This window comes from Oncorhynchus clarkii, chromosome 23, assembly GCF_045791955.1.
Source record: "Oncorhynchus clarkii lewisi isolate Uvic-CL-2024 chromosome 23, UVic_Ocla_1.0, whole genome shotgun sequence".
Taxonomy (NCBI): Eukaryota; Metazoa; Chordata; class Actinopteri; order Salmoniformes; family Salmonidae; genus Oncorhynchus; species Oncorhynchus clarkii.
The window spans coordinates 17914543-17935970 of NC_092169.1; the positions used below are offsets into that span (position 1 = coordinate 17914543).

The following is a 21428-nucleotide window of genomic DNA, read 5'->3' on the forward strand; positions in this document are numbered from 1 at the left end:
TTCATGAGTCATCCATTACGCAAAGGATTGGACTTCAGGGTATTGTAACACTTCAACTTTATAGAGGGAGAAAGAAAGAAAGAAAGAAAGAAAGAAAGAAAGAAAGAAAGAAAGAAAGAAAGAAAGAAAGAAAGAAAGAAAGAAAGAAAGAAAGAAAGAAAGAAAGAAAGGGGGAAAAAAAGAAGAAAATACAGTGCACTGTCCTGTATTACAATCAGGCCAAGTATTGTGAAAACTTGCAGTTGCCAAGCTGATTACAGAACATGGTGTAATTTTCCTTGCCTTTTTCCCTGCCTGTTTTGGAAAGAATGTGAAGTGAAAGGTCATTGAGTCACAATAGCGTTCACCAACTGTAATTACTTCCTCCTTGATTTCATTGGGGTTTGTTTTTAAAAAAAACATTTTTCTTCAAACCATGATGAGAATTTGATTCTGCAAAAAATTATTCCCCTGGCTGTCTCTAACCTTGGACGTAATTTAATTGTCATTGCACACGGAATGTCGCTCTGAACGACTTGACTTAACCTGGCTCAAATCGAGTGCCTCCTCTCTCCTTTTAGTTTATCATTGTTATTGTTACAGTGGAAGGCAGTCTGCCAAGATGTTACAATACAGTTGGTGGTTGACATAAAATGTGACCGTAGAAAGACTCTGGAGGTTTGAAAATACTTTGTGTACTGTGGAATTATCTGCATACCTCTAACAAAGGACTCCAATCAGACAGGTTTATGTGTTTTATAACTGACAATATTGAAGGTCTCAAATCAGCGAGTTACAAGGGAACTAAGAATGGAAATAATGATTAGATCAGTGTATGTGTTGTGCAACAACATCACCTAATGTTCTCATGGATTTAACTTTAGAGGATTGGAATTGTTATTCAGATGTTTACATAGTTTTTATGCTACACTCCTGAAACCTAGAATGGAAATGTTTATTTGCTAAATGCTTATTATACAAATAATTCAGAATTAGCTTGCTTATCTTCCTTCCCTAGGCCCTGTGTGTGGTTGTGTCTTTCTTTCCCCAGAAACATTGTCACTAGGAATACTAACCAGCACATGGTTTGTCCCCATACTCTCAGCCCCTAACCTGAAGGGTCGGCCACGGAAGAAGAAACTGTCAGTGTCCCAGCGAAGGGACTCCCAGGGCCACAGTCAGGGGCCTCAGGGACCCCAAGAACCCAGCACCCCAGAGAACAAGTCTCACACCAAGGTACACTACTCACATAACATTTGATTTAATAGCAGACAATGACATCATATCTGAATTCCTCCATCTTTGTGTGCCTTCGCCATTCACTTCACTTTATTTCAGTTTGGTTTAATAAAAAAATGTAAAGGTTGCGATTTATATGGAGTGATATGATAATACTTTTGACAGAATCATGCATTCGTTAAATAGCCCCCACTTCCTGTTGAATGTTAACCCTTCAACTCCCACTCTTTTATTTCCTACAGGTAAAACCTAACTGCAAGTTGACGGTTCCCACCAGGGGCACAATGGCCAAACCCAGGATCTGTAAACAGGCATCTGTGGAGGAGAAGGTGGAGAGGGAGAAGAAGGAGGAGAAAGAAGAGGACGAGGAATCATCAAAGGAGAGTCGTGCAGACGAGCAGGCCTTCCTAGTAGCCCTATACAAGTACATGAAAGACAGGGACACACCTATCGATAGGATCCCCTTCCTGGGATTTAAGCAGAGTGAGTGAAATATCTTCCTTTTATATTCATATAAGCTTTGCATATAGGATATATAATCTTCACACACCAGGTCCTGTAAAAAGCATCATATGTGGGTCCATAACGCTTCTTCTCACACTGTCAGAGTGTCGCATGCATGGGAAACACATCTCGCTCAGATCAAACGCTTCTTATGTAGGTCGAATGTTTCACTTCACAACAATGAGGTTTCACATGCTAGGGAAGATTATGTCTTATATAGAGAACCATACAAGAACCGTCATTCAATATTATTTCTCGGAACAGCCATGCGTCATTGTGGTGCAATTCACTCTATACAAAAAGAGGTGAGCTGTTTTACATGTTAGTCTCTCTATACAAATGTAAGCTGTGGTTCACGATTAAACTCCATATAGATATTTGGAAAGAGACGTCATCTCCACACCAAAGAGGCTGTTCTTAAGTTGGCCAATGTGGTTGAGATGATATGATAGTGACTCAGTATGCATGCATATTGTAGTTACTGAGTTTACAGCATAGCATCGTTTGAATCGAAGCATAACCCCAACTGTTTTACATACAGTACATGTTCTGAATTACAAACCAAGCAAGACTCTTCTCATTAAAGCTTCCAATAATGCAATTTAAACTTGTCCTTGGCAACTTGACTGTTTAAAAAAATAGAACTACTACAAAATATGCTCAGACGCAATCAGCTTTCATGATTCCTTTCAGTCACTGCAATAGCCTCAAGTATCAAAGCAAAACTTTCCTGTTATGGAAATTGTGTTTTTGGATTTGCTTTTATGAGTGGTCTATAATTAAGAAAACAACTGTTTTAAAGCACTGGATTGTCGAACGGTAATACACATGAATTCTTGTCCTCTTTCAATGTGCCTCCTACATGCTTTGCGTGATTGTTAACAGAAGCCATTTAATGACATATTCTTCTCTAAACCATTGGCTCTGAAATGCACACCGAGCTACCAATTCCACTTCCTCTAAAGCACAATGTAGGGCAGACAGAGTAGTGCAGATACAGGTGAAATACTGTAAGTGAATCAGTCAATCTATCCAACTTTATTTTAATGGCATATTCTACACAGGGCAATGCTATAGCTCCAGCACAAAGTTTGTTATCTGTTCCACTAGAAAGGAAGCTTCTCTGGGTCTTCTTTGCCTTCTATTTAGCTTTAGCAGTGTGCCTGCTCGCTGCACAGGACGTAAGATAAATGAACTTCAAAAGAAGAAAAGCCACATGACAAAAAGAGGTTTCATTATATTCCATTCACTTGAACAAACAGCTATTCCCAGTGTTGGTACCACATTCTGAATGTACAAGGAGGGGGCTGGGAGTGTGTGTCAGTGTTGGTACAGTTTGACATCACATTGCACATTTTAAATTTCATTAGTCGCAAATAGGAGAATGAGGAGTTGGGGAATTGGTTTTCATGTGTTGGGCGGGGGAGGTGATGCACATTATTTCAGGTTGCCTTTAGAGAGGTTATTTTTGCCTTGTTTATTATTTACCTGTTTGAACTTGTCTGTTTTAGTCTACATTGTGTTTCGTCTGTTTTGCCATCTTTATCTCTGTGATAATTGCCCTGTTGAATAGAGTGAATTAGAGAAAAAACAGTCTGGAAGTAATCTAAGAAAGAAGTATTCTCTTATTTGCTTTCTCCTTTCTGTGCTTCCTAATTCTGCTTGCTATTGTGGTAATTACAGTCTATGCATAACAACCCCATTAATAGGCCTTAGCTGCTATCCAGTTGAAAACACAATGCCATTCTGCAGTTCAAATAGAACCCACCCAGCTTCCTTTGTTATTCTGCCTGTTCATTGACAACAGCCACGGAAGAGGAGAAAGGAAAAATCAATGCTGTCAAATGCAGAGATAGGAAAATGTCATTTTGAAAAATGCAAGCCTTTGTGTACGCAAAGATTGAATTTTGATGGATTTCTCCCTAGGCGAACCTTCCTTATTTATAGGTCTTCATATAAAAATGATGTTACAATGATGTTACAGAAAGCAGATACAAATGTCATTGTTTGGAAAATCGCACAATAAAGTGGATTCATTGTTTGTGGGGAAATATACTGTCAGAGATGGAATGATTTCAAGCTTCATCTGAAAGGGTCTTTGTTGGATTTTGATCACCTGCCTAATCACTATACTACACAACCGCTCTAATCCATGTGATATCCTCTGTCATTGGATATTTGCATGTAAAATTCTATGCAAAATGGCATTGGCATTTGAGCCAACATTGGTAACGAGTGCTAACATGTCAAGTAATACTTGATGCTCATAATGGTGTTTATTCAAATCCCCTTCAGCTGAAGTGTTACAGAGCTAGGTAGGTGTCAGGCTGTATCTACAGTAGTTTATGTAGGTAGCTACAGTACATTTGGAAAGAATTTTTCCAAATTCTTTTACATTACAGCCTTATTCTAAAAATGTAGTTTTTTTTTAAATCCTCATCAATCTCACACAATACTCCATAATAACAAAGTCAAAACAGGTTTAGATTTTTTTCAAGTGTATTATAAATCAAAAACAGATACCTTATTTACATAAGTATTTCTTGCTAGGAGACTCGAAATGGAGCTCAGGTGCATCCTGTTTCCATTGATCATCCTTTAGATGTTTCTACAACCTGATTTATGTCCACCTGTGGTAAATGCAATTAAGCAAAAACCAAGCCATGAGGTTGAAGGAATTGTCCGTAGAGCTCCGAGACAGGATTGAGTTGAGGCACAGATCTGGGGAAGGATACCAAAATATTTCTGCAGCATTGAAGGTCCCCAAGAACACAGCGGCCTCCATCATTCTTAAATGGAAGAAGTTTGGAACCACCAAGACTCTAACTTGAGCTGGCCGGCCGGCCAAACCAAGCAATAGGGGGAGAAGGGACTTGGTCAGAGAGGTGACCAAGAACCCGATGGTCACTCTGACAGAGCTCCAGAGTCCCTTTGTGGAGATGGTAGAACTCCACCAATCAGGCATTTATGGTAGAGTGGCCAAACGGAAGCCACTCCTCAGTAAAAGGCACATGACAGCCCACTTGGAGTTTGCCAAAAGACACCTATAGGACTCTCAGACCATGATAAACAAGATTCTCTGTTCTGATGAAACCAAGATTGAACACTTTGGCCTGAATGTCAAGCGTCACATCTGGAGGAAACCAGGCACCGCTCATCATCTGGCCAATACCATCCCTACGGTGAAGCATGGTGGTGGCAGCATCATGCTGTGGGGATGTTTTTCAGCGACAGGGACTGGGAGATTAGTCAGGATCGACGGAAAGATTAATGGAGCAACGTACAGAGAAAACCTTAATGAAAACCTGCTCCAGAGCGCTTAGGACCTCAGACTGGGGCGAAGATTAACCTTCCAACAGGACAACAACCCTAATCACACAGCCAAGACAATGCAGACAAGTCTCTGAATGTCCTTGAGTGGCCCAGCCAGAGCCCGGACTTGAACTCGATCAAACATCTCTGGAGAGACCTGAAAATAGCTGTGCAGCGACGCTCCCCATCCAACCTGACAGAGCTTGAGAGGATCTGCAGGGAATGGGAGAAACTCCCCAAATACAGGCGTGCCAAGCTAGTCTGTAATCGCTGCCAAAGGTGCTTCCACAAAGTACTGAATACATATGTAAATGTGATATATACGTTTTTTATATATACAGTTGTCAGGCTGTGGGTAACTGGTGCATGGAATCAGGCGCAGGAGAGGAGAGATAAGTGTACAAGGTAGTTTATTCCACGAACTGCACAAGTATAAAACAAATACTAAAGGTGTGTGAAAATACCGGTCACTCGTAAGTAACGGGCATAATAACAAACCCGGCAAACAATACCAGCCATAAAGGGGGTGCCACAGGGTTCAATTCTCGGGCTGACTCTTTTCTCTGTATATATCAATGATGTTGCTCTTGCTGCGGGCGATTCCCTGATCCACCTCTACGCAGACGACACCATTCTGTATACTTCTGGCTCTTCCTTGGACACTGTGCTATCTAACCTCCAAACAAGCTTCAATGACATACAATACTCCTTCCGTGGCCTCCAACTGCTCTTAAACGCTAGTAAAACCAAATGCATGCTTTTCAACCGTTCGCTGCCTGCACCCGCATGCCCGACTAGCATCACCACCCTGGATGGTTCCGACCTAGAATATGTGGACATCTATAAGTACCTAGGTGTCTGGCTAGACTGTAAACTCTCCTTCCAGACTCATATCAAACATCTCCAATCCAAAAATCTAGAATCGGCTTTCTATTTCGCAACAAAGCCTCCTTCACTCACGCCTCCAAACTTACCCTAGTAAAACTGACTATCCTACCGATCCTCGACTTCGGCGATGTCATCTACAAAATGGCTTCCAATACTCTACTCAGCAAACTGGATGCAGTTTATCACAGTGCCATCCGCTTTGTTACTAAAGCACCTTATACCACCCACCACTGCGACCTGTATGCTCTAGTCGGCTGGCCCTCGCTACATACTCGTCGCCAGACCCACTGGCTCCAGGTCATCCACAAGTCCATGCTAGGCCTTATCTCAGTTCACTGGTCAAGATGGCAACACTCACCCGTAGCACGCGCTCCAGCAGGTGTATCTCACTGATCATCCCTAAAGCCAACACCTCATTTGGCCGCCTTTCCTTCCAGTTCTCTGCTGCCTGTGACTGGAACGAATTGCAAAAATCCTTGAAGTTGGAGACTTTTATCTCCCTCGCCAACTTTAAACATCTGCTATCTGAGCAGCTAACCGATCGTTGCAGCTGTACATAGTCCATCGGTAAATAGCCCACCCAATTTACCTACCTCATCCCCATACTGTTTTTATTTATTTAATTTTCTGCTCTTTTGCACACCAGTATCTCTACCTGCACATGACCATCTGATCATTTATCACTAATCTGCTAAATTGTAATTATTCGCCTACCTCCTCATGCCTTTTGCACACAATGTATATAGACTCCTTTTTTCTTTTTTTTTTCTTTTTTTCTACTGTGTTATTGACTAGTTTATTGTTTACTCCATGTGTAACTCTGTGTTGCTGTCTGTTCACACTGCTATGCTTTATCTTGGACAGGTCACAGTTGTAAATGATAATTTGTTCTCAACTAGCCTACCTGGTTAAATAAAGGTGAAAAAAATATATATATGCAACCTGAACATAATAAACAAACACGCACACCAACATGGGGGAAACAAAGGGTTAAATAATGAACATGTAATTGGGGAATAGAAACCAGGTGTGTAGAAAACAAAGACAAAACAAATGGAAAATGAAAAGTGGATTGGCGATGACTAGAAAGCCGGTGACATCGACCGCCGAACTCCGCCTGAACAAGGAGAGGGACCGACTTCGACTGAAGTTGTGACAGTAGCCCCCCTTGACGCGTGGCTCCAGCAGCGCACCGACCTCGGGGATGACCCGGAGGACAAGGCGCAGGGCGATCCCGACGGAGACGGTGGAACTCCCGCAGCATCGAGGGGTCCAATACGTCTTCCACCGGCACCCAGCATCTCTCCTCCGGACCGTACCCCTCCCACTCCACGAGGTACTGAAGGCCCCTCACCCGACGCCTTGAATCCCGTATTGATCGAACTGCATACGCCGGGGGCCCCTCGATGTACAGAGGGGGCGAAGGAACCTCCCGCACCTCAGACTCCTGGAGTGGACCAGCTACCACCGGCCTGAGGAGAGACACATGGAACGAGGGGTTAATACGATAATCGGGGGGAAGCTGTAACCTGTAACATACCCTGTTCAGTCTCCTCAGGACTTTAAATGGCCCTACAAACCGCGGGCCCAGCTTCCGGCAGGGCAGGCGGAGGGGCAGGTTTCGTGTCCAGAGCCAGACCCGGTCCACCGGGGCCTCACTGCGGTGGCGATCTGCCTTGGCTTTCTGGCGCCTCACGGCCCGCTGAAGGTGCACATGAGCGGCGTCCCATGTTTCCTCAGCGCGGCTAAACCAGTCGTCCACCACAGGAGCCTCGATCTGGCTCTGATGCCAAGGCGCCAGGACTGGCTGGTACCCCAGGATGCACTGGAGGGGGGAGAGGTTAGTGGAGGAGTGGCGGAGCAAGTTCTGGGCCATTTTTGCCCAGGGCACGAGCGCCGCCCTCCCCTGGCCAGGACCGCAGAAACCTACCCACATCCTGGTTCACTCTTTCCACCTGCCTGTTACTCTCGAGGTGAAAACCCGAGGTAAGGCTGACCGAGACCCCCAGACGTTCCATGAATGCCCTCCAGACCCTTGACATGAACTGGGGACCTCGATGAGATACTATGTCCTCAGGCACCCGTAGTGCCAGAAGAAGTGTGTAAACAGGGCTTCCACAGTCTGTAGGGCCGTAGGGAGACCGGGCAAAGGGAGGAGACGACAGGACTTAGAAAACCGATCCACAACGACCAGGATCGTGGTGTTACCCTGTGATGGAGGAACGGATCGTGCCTAACGGATCGTTAGGAAATCCACCGACAAGTGCGGCCACGGCCGTTGTGGAACGGGTAGGGTTGTAACTTCCCTCTGGGCAAATGCTTAGGGGCCTTGCACTGGGCACACACCGAGCAGTAGGAGATATTAACCCTCAGGTCCTTAGCTAAAGTGGAACACCAGTCCTTCCCACTAAGACAGCGCACTGTCCGACCAATGCCCGGATGACCAGAGGAGGATGACGTATGGGCACAATAGATCAAACAGTCGCGGACAGCAGACGAAACGTTCAGACGCCCAGCTGGACATTGAGGGGGAGTGGGCTCTGTAGGTAACGCCCGCTCGATGTCAGCGTCCAGCTCCCACACCACCGGTGCCACCAGGCAAGAGGCCGGAAGTATGGGAGTGGGATCCATGGGCCGCTCTTCTGTGTCATACATCCGTGACAGTGCGTCTGCCTTAGTGTTCTGGGAACCTGGTCTGTAGGACAGGGTGAAGACAAAATGGGTGAAGAACATGGCCCACCTTGCCTGGTGAGGGTTCAGTCTCCTCGCCACCTGGATGTACTCCAGATTGCGGTGGTCAGTCCAGATGAGAAAAGGGTGTTTAGCCCCATCAAGCTAATGTCTCCACGCCTTCAAGGTCTTGACAACAGCCAACAGCTCCTGGTCCCCCACGTCATAGTTTCGCTCCGCCGGGCTGAGCTTCTTCAAAAAGAAGGCACAGGGGCGGAGCTTTGGTGGCGTACCTGAGCTCTGAGAGAGCATGTCTCCTATCCCAACCTCGGACGCGTCCACCTCCACTATGATTGCCAAAGAGGGATCCGGATGAGCCAGCACCGGAGCCGAGGTAAACAGAGCCTTCAGGTGACCAAAAGCCCTGTTCACCCCAGCCGACCACTGCAAACGGTCCCCCCTTTAGCAGTGAGGTAATGGGAGCCGCTACCTGACCAAAACCCCGGATAAACCTCCTGTAGTAGTTGGCAAACCCTAAAAAGCTCTGCACCTCCTTTACCGTGGTGGGAGTCGGCTAATTACGCACGGCTGAAATGCAGTCACTCTCCATCTCCACCCCTGAAGTGGAAATGCGGTAACCTAGGAAAGAGACGGACTGTTGAAAAAACAGGCATTTCTCAGCCTTGACGTACAGGTCACGCTCCAACAGTCGACCAAGCACCTTGCGCACCAGGGACACATGCTCGGCGTGTGTAGTGTAGTATATCAGAATGTCGTCGATATACACCACTACACCCTGCCCGTGCAGGTCCCGGAAAATCTTGTCAACAAAGGCCTGGAAGACTGATGGAGCATTCATCAACCCGTACGGCATGACAAGGTACTCGTAGTGCCCTGATGTGGTACTAAATGCCGTCTTCCACTCGTCCCCCTCCCGGATACGCACCAGGTTGTAAGCGCTCCTGAGGTCCAATTTTGTGAAGAAGCGCGGGGCGTGCATTGACTCGATCGCACTGGCGATGAGAGGCAGCAGGTAACTGTATCTTACAGTGATTTGGTTGATGCCTCGATAGTCAATACACAGGCACAGACCTCCATCCTTCTTCTTCACAAAAAATCAACTTGAGCAGTGTGCCCTCTGCAGCCACAGATGGTGCATGGATCGGCCCCTCCTCCGGTCGCCCTAAGTGCAGCACCTCCCAGCTCCATGCGCGTTGGAGTGGTGGTGCTGGGGGATGGAATCGACAGACCCCGATCTGGACGTCCGCGGGTAGCCAGCAGGTTATTCGACCTTATGGACATGTCCACCAGCTGGTCGAAGGTCAGAGTTGTGTCCCTACAGGCCAACTCCCAACGGACGTCCTCAGGTAAACTACAACGGTAGTGATCGATCAGGGCCCTTTCGTTCCAGCTCGCGCTGGCGGCCAGGGTCCGGAAGTCCAATGCGAACTCCTGTGCGCTCCTCGTCTCCTTTCTCAGGTGTACGAGACGTTTGAAAAATGCCCTGAAGCGGCGGGTGAAATCCTCGAATTGGTCCAGCACCGCTCCTCCTTCCTCCCATACAGGAGGAGACAGGGGCGGACACGCTTAACTCTAACTGAACTTATCCTCTGCAGCAGAGGTAACTCTGGGTCTTCCTTTACTGTGGCGGTCCTCATGAGAGCCAGTTTCATCATAGCGCTTCATGTTTTTTGCGACTGCACTTGAAATTTTGTGTATTGACTGACCTTCATGTCAAGTAATGATGGACTGTCATTTCTCTTTGCTTATTTGAGCTGTTTTTGCCATAGTATGGACATGGTCTTTTACCAAATAGGGCTATCTTCTGTATCCCACCTCTACCTTGTCACAACACAATGGATTGGTTCAAACGCATTTAGAAGGAAAGGAATTCCACAAATTAACTTTTAACAAGCCACACCTGTTAATTGAAATGTATTCCAGGTGAGCCTCCTGAGTGGCACAGGGGTCTAAGGCACTGCATCTCAGAGGTGTCACTACAGACCCAGGTTCAATCCTGGGCTGTATTACAACCGGCCATGATCGGGAGTCCCACAATTGACCCAGTGTCGTCCGGGTTAGCAGAGGGTTTGGCCGGAGGGGCTTTACAAATGGGCTGTCATTGTAAATAAGAATTTGTTCTTAACTGACTTGACTAGTTAAATAATGGTTAAATAATATACTACCTCATGAAGCTGGTTGAGAGGATGCCAAGAGTGTTCAAAGCTGTCATCAAAGCAAAGGGTGGATACTTTGAAGAATCTCAATTATAAAATATATTTTGATTTGTTTAACACTTTTTTGGTTACTACATGATTTCATATGTGTGATTTCATAGTTCTGATTTCATAGTTTTAGAAAATAGTAAAATAAAGAAAAACCCTTGAATGAGTATATGTGTCCAAACTTTTGACTGGTACTGTACATTTGCAATAATGTCTAAAACTTTCCGAATGCAGTGTATGTGACAGTATATTTGCATTTGTTGATCTGACTGAATACCATTGATCTCCCTGTTTGTTGTCCCTCTAACAGTTAACCTTTGGACTATGTTTCAAGCTGCTCAGAAACTCGGAGGATATGAGTTGGTAAGTGTTTACATATGTCCTGCGCCATACTTCACAATCTTGGTCAGGCCCACATTTTGCAAAATGATACCTTTGTTTTAAACCCCCTCTAAGTGGAAAACACTTTACCCTTCCATTTCAGGGACATTTGTGAAGTCTGTCATTTTTTCACCATGTTGAGGCTCTAAAATCAAGCTGTCTATTATATACAGTGAGACAGCAGAACGGGGCCTTTCACTTGGCAGCCTACCTCACATTTGTTCAGTACTAATTTGGGAAGTGTTTCCGAAATTCTTATATCTTTTGATGTGAAGAGTAAATGCATTGTGAATATTGGTTAGTTCGTTAGTCACATATAGTCATACAGAGAGACGAGCCACCAAACAGGAAACTTGTCATGTAATCGGGATGTGTTTCCTTTGAAGGCTTTTTATCTACAGCTGATTATCACTTTCATGCTTGCTTTGTGAGCAGGAAGCCATGTGGTTGGTTTGTGTAGTCACAGTATGTATTTAATGGTATAATAAGCATTCTGCATGCTTCGGTTTGAACAAATGAGTGTGCTCACATACTCCTTTAAAAGTTTGCCCTGAAAATGTGAAAAGAGCAGCAATAGATATTTGTCCATCTTGAGACACCTTAGTCAGAATTAAAATAGTCAGAATTAATCTAAGATTACTCAAAAAATCTGTTGTTAATTTTGATGTTTTTGCTGAGGTGATCTTAGTAGAGCAATTTTACATCTAACTAAGGTGTTTGGTTCGGTATTTCTCAAGTGAAAAAATGGACATAAACTATTTTGTCTCCTGTTGAATTACAACAAACACTTCATTGAAGAATCCCTACTGTTGACCAATCACAAACAAGGGGGTGTAGACTTTGGCTACCGACTTCAACTTCCCTCGAGAAAGTTTTGTGTGTGCATTAACAGCCTAAAAAAACATTACTGAAGACCAAAACAAATAAAAACGTCAGCGTTCCCTGTGCGCTACAGGAGTCGCTACTGCGCGATGGGACAAGGACATCCCTGCCAGCCAAACCCTCCCCTAACCCGGACGATGCTGGGCCAATCCCTCGATCGCAGCCGGTTGCGACAGAGCCTGGGCTCGAACCCAGAATCTCTAGTGGCACAGCTAGCACTGCGATGCAGTACCTTAGACCACCGCGCCACTCGGGAGGCATTTTATGCATCTCTACCACTGTACTGTACTTTTCCCTGTTTTGCCCCTGCTGAGGTAGAGACTGCAGTAGCCAGCTACAGCTGGTGGCATGTTATGGAGATGGTTTTGCATCAAATAATGGTGATTTGATGTATTTTATTTCAGTGTCATACACCAATTGGTGCCCAGCCAATCTGGGCTTAAAAGACACAATTCTTTATGGTCTCTGTGGCACACTTAATAACTTTGTTGGTCATTTTCCTAGTGTGAGTGTTTAATACTATCTATAAAGATGCTATCACATAGTTATATACAGGATAATTAAAATCATTTTCTCTCTCAGATCACAGTTCGCAGACAGTGGAAAAATGTATATGATGAGCTGGGTGGAAACCCAGGGAGCACAAGTGCCGCCACATGCACACGAAGACACTACGAGAGGTGAGTTATTAACAAAGCCCTGTCCCATTTTCCTAATGCAGTGGAGGAAGAGGAGTGCTACTCTCAGCCCCAGTATCAGGTGCATGTAAACCCTGCTTTGGGAAGTAAGGCTTCCTTGCTATTCCTGACATGATGTCTTTAGCCATGTCCACAGACTCTCTCTCACACTGCTGCTCCATGCATACTAACACAGAGCACAGCTATATTCACCAAACCATTCACACATCTCTCTCTCCAACCAGCCTTTTTTATTGAGAGGGTCCGAACCAAAGCAAACAGCAAACGGATATGATCCTGGTGGAGCCTGAAGATATTATGCATACACACACAGATTACGTGTCAAAAGAGGGCATGCAGAGCAATATTGTGAATGCATATAGTGAGTATGTGTATAGATCTAGGCAAATGACAAATAGTCAGCCTGAATTGCTCAGTCAATATGTGTAGGTTTATCTATGCTCTATGAACAAGTTCATACAAAATTGGATACTTGAATATGGTTGAGCAGTTAGATTATACCAAATAGCACTGCAGCTTAATTAAACTTCCTGTGCAGCCAGAAGGGACTGTATTTGCTCTGCCTTTTGAAAGCCCTGCATGAGTAGGAGGACTGGTATAGACAGTGTCAGCACAGGGGGTTGGGGGGGACCAGTGAGGTGTGACTGCTGCGCTGGCCTTTCTCAATACCGCCACAGAAAGCTGAGAAATTGTGCTGAATCAATACATCCCCAAAATATCCCCACTGCAGTGAATATCACCCTGTCAGAAAGAGAGCGGGAAATCTCAGCTGAACCCTAACAGGCCAGGGGAGGAGAATTTTAGCTGAGGCTCACTATTCCAGCAGCTAGGAGGGCAATTAACTTCATCGTATTAGCTCAGGAAACAAAGCTATTCTCTCTCCCTTGGAAGTATATGATAAATGACCCTGTTTGTCGGTTTGGTGAAGGATGTGTTTGGTCCCTGGTGGCGTCGTTGTTTTCACTTAATGATTACTCAGCATTGAGAACACAATAAGTAATTTAAACTAGAGCATGCAACATTTATCCTAACGTCTTTTGATTTACCCCCCCCCCCCCAAGTCAGAAGTAGTGGAAACATTTGGTTGTAATTGCACTATATTAACTGAACGTGCTGATCTTGGTCTTTTGTTTGGGACTTTGAATGTCCCCAAGCCCTGACTGCAATTTGAAATGATCCACATTATCCATTTACCTCTTTAATGGAGGTAATCTGAAACGGTTGCCTTGGAGAAATTATTTTCAATGATAGAGATCAAAATAATGACTGTATTTATGGTGTTGAGCAGCAGGCAGTAGAGAGCATAGGTTATCTTTTGTTCTGTTCATTCTGAGGTACTTGTCATTTGGAAAGTTGCTCATTGCAGCCATTCTACTGTGCATTAGCTTAAAGGGAACAATCTATATTTAACGTCCAACCCAAGGTCTAAAGCTCCAGCTGGGAAAGCTTTAATGATATTTATTTAAACCGTTTCCCAAGATTAGCTGTCAGAGCTCTGCTCCCTGAATTAAAAATGAGGTCATGAAAAGATGGCATCAATAACCTTGAAATAGACTGCTGCATTCTCTCCCTGCATGCCGCTTCATGCTGATTTTTTGATTATACAGGTCAGTGGCTTTTTGCTGCCGTTAGTTATTTAAGCTCTCACTTTCTGTGTGAGCTGCTAGTGCTACAGAAACATTACATTTATACTGTACATGTTGTCACTCTGATAGTTCCTGTGTTAATGCAGATTTAATGCCTGCCATGCATAGGATTTTTTTATGTAATTGCAGGGGGGAATATCCATGGCAACAGTGGAGGCAATTGAGAATTATTTTCTCAGAGGTTGTACAGAGTATAACAAATAACAATAAATTCCACTCATATTAGTTAATATACCAGGTAATGGCTGTTTTTTTATCTGATGAATAACCACATGTACACACTAGAGTGTGAATATTTATTTGGGTTGGATACAGGGTTGGATTATTTTGCATACATTGCAGACGATACCATTGATTATTTTATGCATTCCTCCTGGTATTGGTGTGCCTCTGCTCTCACTCAAGCTGCACCTCAAATTGAAAATGCATCCCACAGTGTATAGGCTCATGACAAATTGGAACAACTTGGCAAGTCGCCACCCCGTGGATCATGTTAGAGTAGACTAAATCCTAAACACAGCCCTTACTCTGTGTTGCTTCTTGTTCCTCTATGCAACACTCAAGTCTCTTTATTACAAATCTTACAACATGAGTTAAAAAAACACGTTGCTGTAAGAACCTAAAATGACAAGCTATAGGAAAAAACTACTGGACAGATTACAGTTGTGATAGCACTTAGATGAATGAAGTTTGATTGCTCTCCCTCCTCATTCACCTGGCACAACAAAGAAATAACTAACCCACATTAAATATACTAGGCTTTTAAACCTAGTGTTTGCATTTAGGGGCTTGCAAATTGTGCCATACTTGCAGAGTTAGACATTCGGAAATACTGATAACAATTCACAGTATTATTTTAAACATTCTTGCCTTTGGCTTAGGAACAGTTCATGTGATTTTTGTTGATGTGTAATGATGAACAGACTCTTTTAACTATATTAAATATTCTGTTTCTAATGTTAAGATTGGATTGAAGAACATAATGTTCTACGCAGTGAACAACAGACATAATATCTAGCAGTTAATACAAACACTTACCATCCATTGCCCAACACCTGTCATGATTAAGGTTAGCTGTGTGCAGTTGAATGTAGTTTAGCCTTGGGGGAATGGTAAAGGTCATTTTTAGATCTGGTATTTCCAGACTCGACAAAAGGCCTTTCACTGCCCTGTTTAACTGCGTGAATCAGGATCACTTGAAGTGGTTGACTTTCTACAAAAGAGAGGCTTTGAAGCCAAATCTTTCCAAAGCTGAGGGAACAATGTCTGTTTATCCCGCTCTGACTCGGCTCTGAAGATTGGTATTTGCTTTTGTACAGACAGGAGTTATTGTTTTGCCAGTTCTTTGAAGCAGCCTAAACATAACAGTTGGTGATGAATATGTATTTTAAGTTATGCTTCTTCTCTTCAAGAGGTTGTTTTAAAACTATCCCAAAATAGGGTTCCGTTAACGCATTAAGAAAACCTATGAACTAAACAGAACGCCAGCTCAAATTAATTTCAGCACCAGGAAAAGTACTGAATGAAATAGCCTATAGGGGTTTCCGGCACTTTGGTGATTTAGGCATTTCTTGGATTCCACAGGTAAATCCCCTTTAACTCAGATGACAGACCAGCTAATTGTTAATAAAAACCTATTTGCTTGTTTGGCATGTAAGTGCATTATTTTAATGGGACATCAATTGTATTGATTTCCCAACAATCTTACAACAATATATTATACTAAGAAATGTATTTAGCCTAATTACATTCCAATATGCTAGAGAAATCACTGTCTGTCTCTTTTGCCTATTGAACTTTTTAATTTTTTATTAGTGGATAGGTTACGTACTCAAATCTACCGTGAACATCATAGAAAATGGCTGCTCATGTAAAGGCTCAATGATGAATAGCCATGAGCGGAAGTTAAGTATTTATTGACCTCACAGAAATGTAAGCTCTCCTTCCCTCATTGAGTAATTCCCTCATTGACTTTTCCATGTCATGTTGTGCTCATTCTGCCCTCTGGTGTGCAGGAAAGTATGTTGCATTTAATTTTGATATTGCCTGTGATATTCATTACGAGAAGTGTTCCTGAGAGGCATTTCCTGCTTTGAACTCAACCAAGGATTTATATAAGAGAAAGCCCTATATTTACATAAATGTAACCTATCACTGTGCAAAGAGCCTCCCTGCTGCCTTCACATGTGGACTGAATTCCTTTCATGGCCTCTCGATTGCACACCCTACCCGGCCCCCTGCTTTCAGGAAATTACTACTTACATAAGTCATATTGTATTATCATTGCTGTATTATGTGATCAAGAGAATGTTATATGCTCTCCCTGTACTTATTATCGGTCTTTTACAGAGTCACTGGGTGCTATTTATAATGTGAGTTTTCATAGTTAACTGTTCAGCAACAGAGAAGCAGAAAATAATCCTGCCGTGCTAAAAGAACAGTGTTACTTTTTTTTTCATTTCCAAAAATAAATCAAATAAAAGACTATCTGGAATATTGAGTTTAACAATTGTGATGTGACATGGATTTAAAGGAGAATGTTCCACTGAGATGTGACAAGCACACCAGTATGGACGGTACCCTCACCTCTCAGTGGCATTCTGGAGAATTAATGTAGGGCAGGGCAACTTTGATGGGGTTGGGGGCCATACAAAAAATTGGGTTTCGTCATGAGAGACCGCATTCGCTCGTGCATTTGCATACCCACATCCATATCCACACATGCAGTCAGAGCCATCCCTAAACTAAATTTCGAAATTGCACTTTGTGTATTCTATTATTCTAACTCTAAACAGTAAGTTGAGCCCCCCCCCCAGGTGTGAATTGATCCAATAGAACGTTGTATCTTCGTCTGTAGCCAAGCTCCTAAAACTCAATGCAGGATTGTTTCATTGTCATCCATGTCTGCTGATAGATACTGATTTGTAATTGGTATTGCTAGACGCCAAACACAGAAGGGCATGGTGTTCATTCTTACAGCAGATGGTACAGTATCTTTGCAGACTTGAAATGTGAGTGTATATGAAATTGCTCCCTATTTTCCTTACTCTATTTATACAGTAAGTCACGTCGAGTTCATCACATTATTTCTCAATGGTGCAGTGGTTTATGGTGAATAATTTTTTCACTCCATTAACATCTGTCTTTCTTCTCTCTCTCGCCGTCTCTATTTTCTCCTTCTCCCTCTTTCAAATATGTCACATTTAATCGTACATTTCCTTTCTTGGCCTGGGGCCCGGTGCCAGCTGTATGAAATTTAGTTTTACTGCTTCTGCTGCCAGCAGTTTGGTTCTGAGAAATCCCACTGAGCCGCTTGAACCAATGCAGCCATTTTTATCTCAGTATCAAATTTCTCTGTAAAAATGAAGTACCTTATTGTGATTGTTTTCAAATAAAAGAGCAATTTCTAAAGCAAGAATTTTGCTAGAAGTGTCAGGGAGTGGTCTGAGTGGGGAGGGGAAAACTGAAAACTAGATGTTATTGGCAGAGAGGTTTGGAACTATCTTTTTTAGGCTCTATTCCCATTACAAGATCCTGTGTAAAGGAGAGTCTGAGGAGCAGGGTGGTGAAAGATAATTCTACTTTTCAATTCACATTACATCCTTGCCTTACATTGTGGCTGGCAACGCAACATGTTTGGTCCACAGCTCAAATTGACCGTAAATATCACAGTAAGCACAAAATATTCAACAATGACAGAAAATGTTATTCTAAAGCATATCACACTATTGAATAATGCAACCAAACCATATTATACTCTTGAATAATGCAACAATTCACAACACACCTACTCATTCCATTTAAAAAAATATATATTTTCTACATTGTAGAATAATAGTGAAGACATCATGTAGTAACCAAAAAAGTGTTAAACAAATCAAAATATTTTGCCTTGATGACAACTTTGCATACTCTTGGCATTATTTCATAGTTTATGTCTTCACTATTATTCTACAATGTAGAAAATAGTAAAAATAGAGAAAATCCTTTGAATGAGTAGGTGTCCAAACTTTTGACTGGTAATGTATGTGCAGACAAAGGGTTTATTTTCTCATCTGTAGGCTACACTCATTACATTTTAGCTTCAATACAAAAGCACAGAGTTGCTAACAGCATGTCTTCATCAATTAACGTTAGCCTATCAAAAATGTACGATTGACCCCCAAACTAGGCTTCATTTTTTTCAATATCATGCAAAACATCATGTGGTAAAAGCAAATTGCGACTGAAACCGTGGGTATAAGTGAATTCACCACAACAAGCTGTTTTATATGGAAGGCATTACCCGCCACCAAAAAATAAAATGCCTCATGATTTGTCAACGTGCACAATTAGTCTGTGCTTCAGTCTGATCAACTGTAGCCTCCTGATAACAACCACATCTGCAGGTATCCTAGAGAAGCCTATGCATTCTGATCCCATCTGGGCCTGGCCAGGGGAAACGTAACGTCATGTTTTTATAGCCTAAGCTTTGTTTTTATAGCTTAAAATGGGCCCATTTATTTGTGTACTGAGAAAATGTGAGTGTGATCAAATGTGGTTTATATTCGCCTTTTTAATCCAAAAGGATTGGAATTAAGTCAATCAACAGTGATGACATACTCACACAGTATCTTTTTAATTACAGATGCAGAAGGCCTGCACGATGCCACCCTGCATACAGTGACCTCAGCCCAGTTAGTTTTTGTCCAATTGCAGTTGTTGTCTCTGTCTGTGTAAAGGGTTGTAATGTTTTCATCCTCCCTAGGGCCCGTTTTTTTTTACCTGATTATAAAAATGATCTGGTCCCGTCATAGCCCATATAAAATGTGTTTTTTACAGCTGATTTATTACTATGGTGCCACCTCTGAAATGTCCACACAATATTACAATGAAAAAACATATCCTATTTGTATGAACTGCATTTGGCATGTGTTTGGTGGTGGGGATGGGCTTCCATAGTTTTACATGGCTCAGTGCAGCCAGCAACTACTGTAACAATTTCAGAATGTAACAGGCTGTTACTGCAATTTCAGGTAAAAACTCAATAAAACAAGTCTCAGATATTAGGAAAATGTGTATACATTTCAGCCTTTTAAAAAACATTGCTCTGTGTGTGTTAGCTCATACAGTATGGGCTGCCGAGTGGCACAGTGGTCTAAGGCACTGCATCTCAGTGCTAGAGGTGTCACGACAGACCCGGGTTCGACTCCCGGCTGTACCACAAACGGCCATGATTGGGCCAGCATCGCCCAGGTTAGGGTTTGTTATAAATAAGAATTTGTTCTTAACTGACTTGCCTAGTTAAATAACAAAAAAATAGCTCAATGAGACAATTCTGCTTACACTGCCCTGCTTCAAGGGGTGTAAGTGTCGTGCTCTACCTCTGGCGAGTGTCGTGATGTCACCTGGCAGGCCAAAACACCATCCCACCAAAACAGACTGAAATTTCAAGTGGTCTTTTCAAACACATTATCATAATTTTCAACATTTCACAGTATTATTCCAACCTCATAGTGTGGAAATACAGTGTATATTTAAAACACAGGAATATTACGTTTTTGACTGCACTGGTACATTAAAGGCATTTCTGTTTGTGAACAAGCGAACCACTAATGATTCCTTGTTTGTTCTACCACAAAGTCCCTTAAAAAGGGAATTGAGCAACTACTTAATGTGCACACATGAGAACGTGTTCATGCCTAAGTTGTTTCCTAATAGCATTTGGATTGCTATCATGGAAGCTGGCCTCATAAAGGAATGGGTGAGGCGAGAATTTCCAAAATAATATTGAACATTTCATCACTGGCTGGTACCTCTTTTCGATATTTGATACTGTAATGTTTTGTGGTGTTTAACCTAGAGTATGCCACATGTTTTTCCTCAGCATTTTCATCTGTCCTTATATTGTTTCACACATTTGATAAGACCTTGGTGATAATAACCCCCATGGTGTCAGAACCCACACTGTAGTCTCATCAACAGCACAGCTCAGTCAGAATGGATGTTGTTTTAGTTACTCTAGCAGCTGTAGTGTGTTAACTGTTTCTCTGGTAATGTGATGTAAAGATTAACACACCCTAACTGGGGGCCTCAGCCTTGCCTCATCTCCTGGCCCTCTGCCAGGTGTTAGTTGGCTCCCCAGCTCTCTCAGCACATACCAGCTCTGTGTTCAAGCATGCTATATAGTCTATACTAACTGACTCAAGCCCACCACCAGTGTACTCTGGTCAGTCAAGTGTCAAAATTAAGGTTGAAAGTTATTTTCTGAATTGCAGATGTAATTCAAGTTATGTGTCTTTGTCTATGCCACAGTTGTAGGCCTAGCATCTCTGGTTTATCTAGATATTACTTCCTAGAGTGAATGTCCTCTTACAATATAAGTTGGACCTTTTCATTATTGACTGTCATGTCTTGAAGAAGATCACAAACCTGAAATGTCGACACCCAATAAACACATGCAGAGGTAATCGTGTGTGAGGAAATTCTTAGAAATTGATTAAACTTTGCAGTTTTATTCCTAGCACCACTTATGAGAGACCGCGTAGTTGTTAATCTTTAAAAATGTGTTGATTTTTCGACATGTTTCATTGCAGTTACATGGGCAGGGTGTGTAACAGCATTCCTAAGAGGTGACACATTTATAGCCTTAACTTTGTTTCAGGTTAAGGTTAACTCAGTCTCTTCCCCTCTGACCTTTCCAGGCTCCTCCTACCCTATGAGAGGTACACCAAAGGAGAGAAGGACAAACCCCTCCCCTCAGCCAAACCCAAAAAACAGGAGCATGGGGCCCAAGAGGGGGGTGCCAAACCCAAAGGGGTCACAGCGAAACGACCTAAAGGTGGACTAAACCAGAGACAGGTGGCCAGGAAGGAGAGAGAGAGCGACGACGCAGCAAAAAGCCAGGAGCTCTCACAGGTCAGTCCTACTCATTTTCTGTCCGTCTGTCTCACACTCTCTCGTTCACACACACTCTTTCCTAGAAAGATAACATATGCCAATGTCACACATGCATCATGTATATG

The 21428-nt window shown here is 43.0% G+C and overlaps 1 protein-coding gene across 1 annotated transcript in view; it reads left to right on the forward strand.

Annotated features, from left to right (window-relative positions):
• The window catches only part of LOC139381610 (AT-rich interactive domain-containing protein 5B-like), a 76916-nt gene that overhangs the window by 50198 nt on the left and 5290 nt on the right, over positions 1-21428 (forward strand). The window contains exons 5-9 of the mRNA XM_071125263.1: positions 1085-1215; positions 1461-1701; positions 11128-11180; positions 12663-12760; positions 21108-21321. Of these exons, the coding sequence (XP_070981364.1) occupies positions 1085-1215; positions 1461-1701; positions 11128-11180; positions 12663-12760; positions 21108-21321 (737 nt within the window). The remainder of the gene's footprint in view (positions 1-1084; positions 1216-1460; positions 1702-11127; positions 11181-12662; positions 12761-21107; positions 21322-21428) is intronic.